Here is a 4110-nt window from a genome sequence, read left to right as displayed (position 1 = left end):
AGGATTCTTAATTCCCCCTCATTTTGTTTTCTTCCATCATTAACAAATTTTCTTCAAAGTTGCTCCTATCCACATCAATTTTTTTGTTTCTCAGAGCCTGTGTGTTTCAAAGACTGCAGTTTTAAACCCTCCATATTGTCTGTTTGATATGCATTTGATATTCATTTTTGTAACACATACTCATAATTCATATTAATGAGACTCATTGTGATATGTCCATACCAACTTCTAGATTACATGAATTATATCTAGCTGTGTTTTATACCCCAAACCCTGCCATCTCTCCTAGACCCTAGAAGTCTCTGTACCATAATCAAATTGACTATTTAATTTTTACTTTCCACAAGTGAGATAACATACAGCTTTGAACTGAACACTTTTGAAGTCTTTGCCCCAAACTGTACTGCATTATTTTGATTTTATGTTTTCTTTTTCATCTGTAGGATTAAATCATGACTAATTTTTCTGAATTTTCTTAAGGTCAACTTTAAGTTCTTAACCATCTTCCTTCATGTATGTCTTGTACAGTTTGGTGTCTTCATCTGCCACAAATATAGTGATGGGAGTGAGACAAATCAAGGGCTAGAATGTCATTCCTTTTCTCTTTAATCACAATTAATTTGATGTTTTATTATTTACTATTTTAGATTTACTTTTTCTTCATGATAGCTTATATACTACTGAGGGAAAATACTGGAATTCATGTAAAAAAGTGAACGAAATTGTTTTCTGCTTGCTTACTACCCATTTTGATGCCATTATATAAGACACAGAGAATATATACATGGGGGAGAGAGTAGTAACACACCTATAAACATATACAGTTATAAACTCACAAGTCTATTTCTAATCTGTGTCTATCGTAGATGTAGCTGGTGGTGGCTATCTGATTGATTTATTCTTTAAATCATTTCTACCATGCTAGCACAGGCTGCAAAGAAGACACTGTGTGTTTTCCCAGAACTTCTAAATGTTTCTCCTCCTGATGCAGGTTCACAAAAATGGATGCAAAGAACCCCAAAACTCTGTTCGATCTTGCTATACAGGGTTTGCTGAGACATGAGTCTGCAGCAATCCAAGCTCTGGAGGATATTCCAAGATGTTTTTTTGTTCCATTGTTCATTGCTGCCTTCAAAGGAGGGCATAAGAATATATTGAGTGAGATGGTGAAAGTTTGGCCCTTTTACTGTCTCCATCTTGGGACATTAACTGTACAGGATCCTCAACATGAACTCCAGAAAGCCATGATTGAGAATCTTCCAGTATGTCCCTCAAAGAACTCTGCTTCTCGGTAAGACTGTATATTAGAGACATGGTAATTCAAAGGTGGTAATACTACAGCCTGATACTCTCTTAGAAGGAGTAACTAGTGAATGCTGCAGGTTGATTTGTGAGACTCTGCTAAAACTTGGTAACACATTAAAGACTGATGTCTTCAATATTCCTTAGGAAATCTGTTATTGAGGATTCTATTGATGGGTTTATATAACAGGTGTTACTTAAGAGAAAGACAGAAGCTTTAAGACTGGAGGGGATTTAAGATGTACAAAGGATGGGGGAAGAGGAGGTTGAATTTTCATGGCAAAGACTTGTTGGTAGTTAGTACAAGGAGTACCAGCTATGGATAAAAGGATTTGTTCCTATATGTCATCATTGACCCTACTGGGTTTCATTATCATTTGCTATTTCTCAGATATTCTATCTCCTCTTACCCCTACAGGAAACCTAAACTGAGGATTCTAGATTTAAGGGAAGACATTGACTGTAGGATCACATGCCCTGAAGTCAGCAACAAATCACCTTTCTGCTTTCAATCTTGTTCTTATTCTGACCACTCTGTGGCAAAAATGGAAGGACAGCATCGTGGTATAGATTTTTGGTCCACGATTCGCTTACCCATGGGACCTATCGAATTACTAGTGGATCTTTCCCTAGGTGGCTCCTTAATGGAAAAGGAATTTTTGGTTTTGCTTGTGAGGAAATTTGTGGAGAGTTTAGGGGCTTTGAAGATATGCTGTCGAGATTTGCAAGTTGATAGATTGGGTGACTGCAAACGCACCCTGAGATATCTTGATCTCAACTGTGTTAATCGGCTGTCAGTTGATAAGGGTTCACTGAGTGATATCTCCAACATCCTATCTCAGATGAGCCACCTAAAGAGCCTTAGACTGCTTAAAGTCACTTTTAGATCTCTGAGTGGAAAAGACTTTAAAAATTTCCTTAGTCATTTGCAACGTATCGAAACCCTTAAGGAACTCAAATTGTCTTCATTCTGTCTCAAAAATCATCTGGACAGCGTGCTCAGGTAAGAGTAAGTAAGTAAGGCATGTTTCTGGGTTTCCTGGATAAGTATTGGGACAAAATAGAAAATATTCATGAGTATTCCTTAACTCCTCAAAACCTTTTATGCTTTCTGCTTTGTCACTTTTGGGAATTTGACCCTGGAGGAGGAATTACAAAAACTAAGCAGCCAGCAATGTAAAGATAAGTGCAGAAATACAAAGGTGAAAACCCACTAACCCTTTAGATATGAGAAGAAAGAAGAATTGAGATGGTGGAAGACTTTTTCTATAGCACTGATGCACATAATCATAGATGCCAGTGGCTTACAATGACAGATCACTTTGCTAATTTGTAGTCACCAAGGTATAGACCATGAAAGTAGTGGCATTTAGGGACTGTCCAAAGGTAATCTTCAGTTGACTGCTCTTTCTGATCCCTTTCCACTAAAAACGTGAACTGAAATCTACAATGGATAATAATTTAAGTATTAAATGCATTAGTTGTTCTCTTAGTATTTCTTAAAATCATGAATTATAATACACTTTACACATTCTTAACATTAAAAGAAATTATATTTCAGTGTAGAAAACCAAACTTTCAGCCATATGTGGTGGCACATGATTTTAATCTCAGTACTCGGGAAGCAAAGACAGGCAGATTCTCTGAGTTCAATGCCAGTATGATGTTTATAGTGAGTTCCAGGGCAGCCAGGACTACATAGTAAGTTACTGCCTAAAACAATATCTCAGAGTCACAAAACTATTAAGTGAACAAAGTACAGATCAACGCATTAATACTCACTTATACCGCATGTGAAAATTGGATTATTCTGGATATAAAGGTATAGTGTTTCTCATTGAATCCTCATTCTTCAGAAATTTTATTGTTGTTTTATCCCTACAGAGTTCTGCCACCTAGTCTGGATTTTTTGTATCTGTCATTCTGTGATATATCGTACAGAGACTTCAAATTTCTAGCCCAGTGTCCTCACCTAAAGATGTTGAATCTTAGTAACAATGCAATGTATTGGGATGATTTCGAGCCCTTTCAAACTCTTCTGTTAAATTTCTCTGGTACTCTTAAGCATCTGGAGATAAATCATTGCCTTATGAATGATTCTGCAATCTCTGTTCTTATCCCTGCCCTAATGCGTTGTACTCATCTCTGTATCCTGGTCTTTGCTTCTAACCCATCATAATGCTTATGCTTGTGAATCTCATGCATAGTTGAACACCTTTGATGAAGCTAAAATATGTGATTCATCCTATCCCTATGCATTGTTATGAAAGATGGCATTTTCAGGGCAGATTAGACCGACGGAGGCTTGCTCTTGTACAACTACAACTGAACGCGATGCTACAGATTTCAGGGAGGCGTGACATGAAATGGATCATTTACTCAGAGTTAATTTCACAGTCTAACACAGATTCAATCTCATATGTTACTTAAGTACTAAATGTTATTTCTTGAACCCATACACGTAAGATATAAGGTTCTTATATTGAGGGAAATTGCACTTAAGGAAATTAGATATGTAAACTAATTTCTTTACAGAAAAATTTATTAAAAAAAAGGAGGACTTGGAGAATCCTTGTGTATCTCTTGTCTACTATTGATATATTTCATTTTACTGAGCATAGTGATGTGCATGTAATACAGGATGATCAACTCCTAGTTTGCTATATTTCTGCTTGTACTGTTTGGTTCAATTGTTGGTACAGCACACAAATCAGAACAATGACAGCCTTTCCTGCCTTATTTGAGAATAAGGCAGAGTTTTTATTTTATTTTGAGACAATGTTTTCGTCCCCTAAGTTACTATAGGCT

At 36.5% G+C, this 4110-nt stretch overlaps 1 protein-coding gene across 1 annotated transcript; it reads left to right on the top strand.

The window, feature by feature from the left end:
* Positions 1-1001: 1001 nt before the first annotated feature.
* On the top strand, positions 1002-3787 carry LOC148117321 (melanoma antigen preferentially expressed in tumors-like). Its single transcript, XM_087902959.1, is given in 4 exon segments — positions 1002-1291; positions 1721-2305; positions 3187-3473; positions 3476-3787. Coding segments are annotated over 4 exon segments (1419 nt in total). The 3' UTR covers positions 3733-3787.
* The last annotated feature ends 323 nt before the right edge of the window (positions 3788-4110 follow it).

The sequence above is a fragment of the Myodes glareolus genome, chromosome X, assembly GCF_982192425.1.
Source record: "Myodes glareolus chromosome X, mMyoGla1.1, whole genome shotgun sequence".
Lineage (NCBI taxonomy): Eukaryota > Metazoa > Chordata > Mammalia > Rodentia > Cricetidae > Myodes > Myodes glareolus.
This window is presented reverse-complemented; position numbering and strand designations above follow the sequence as displayed.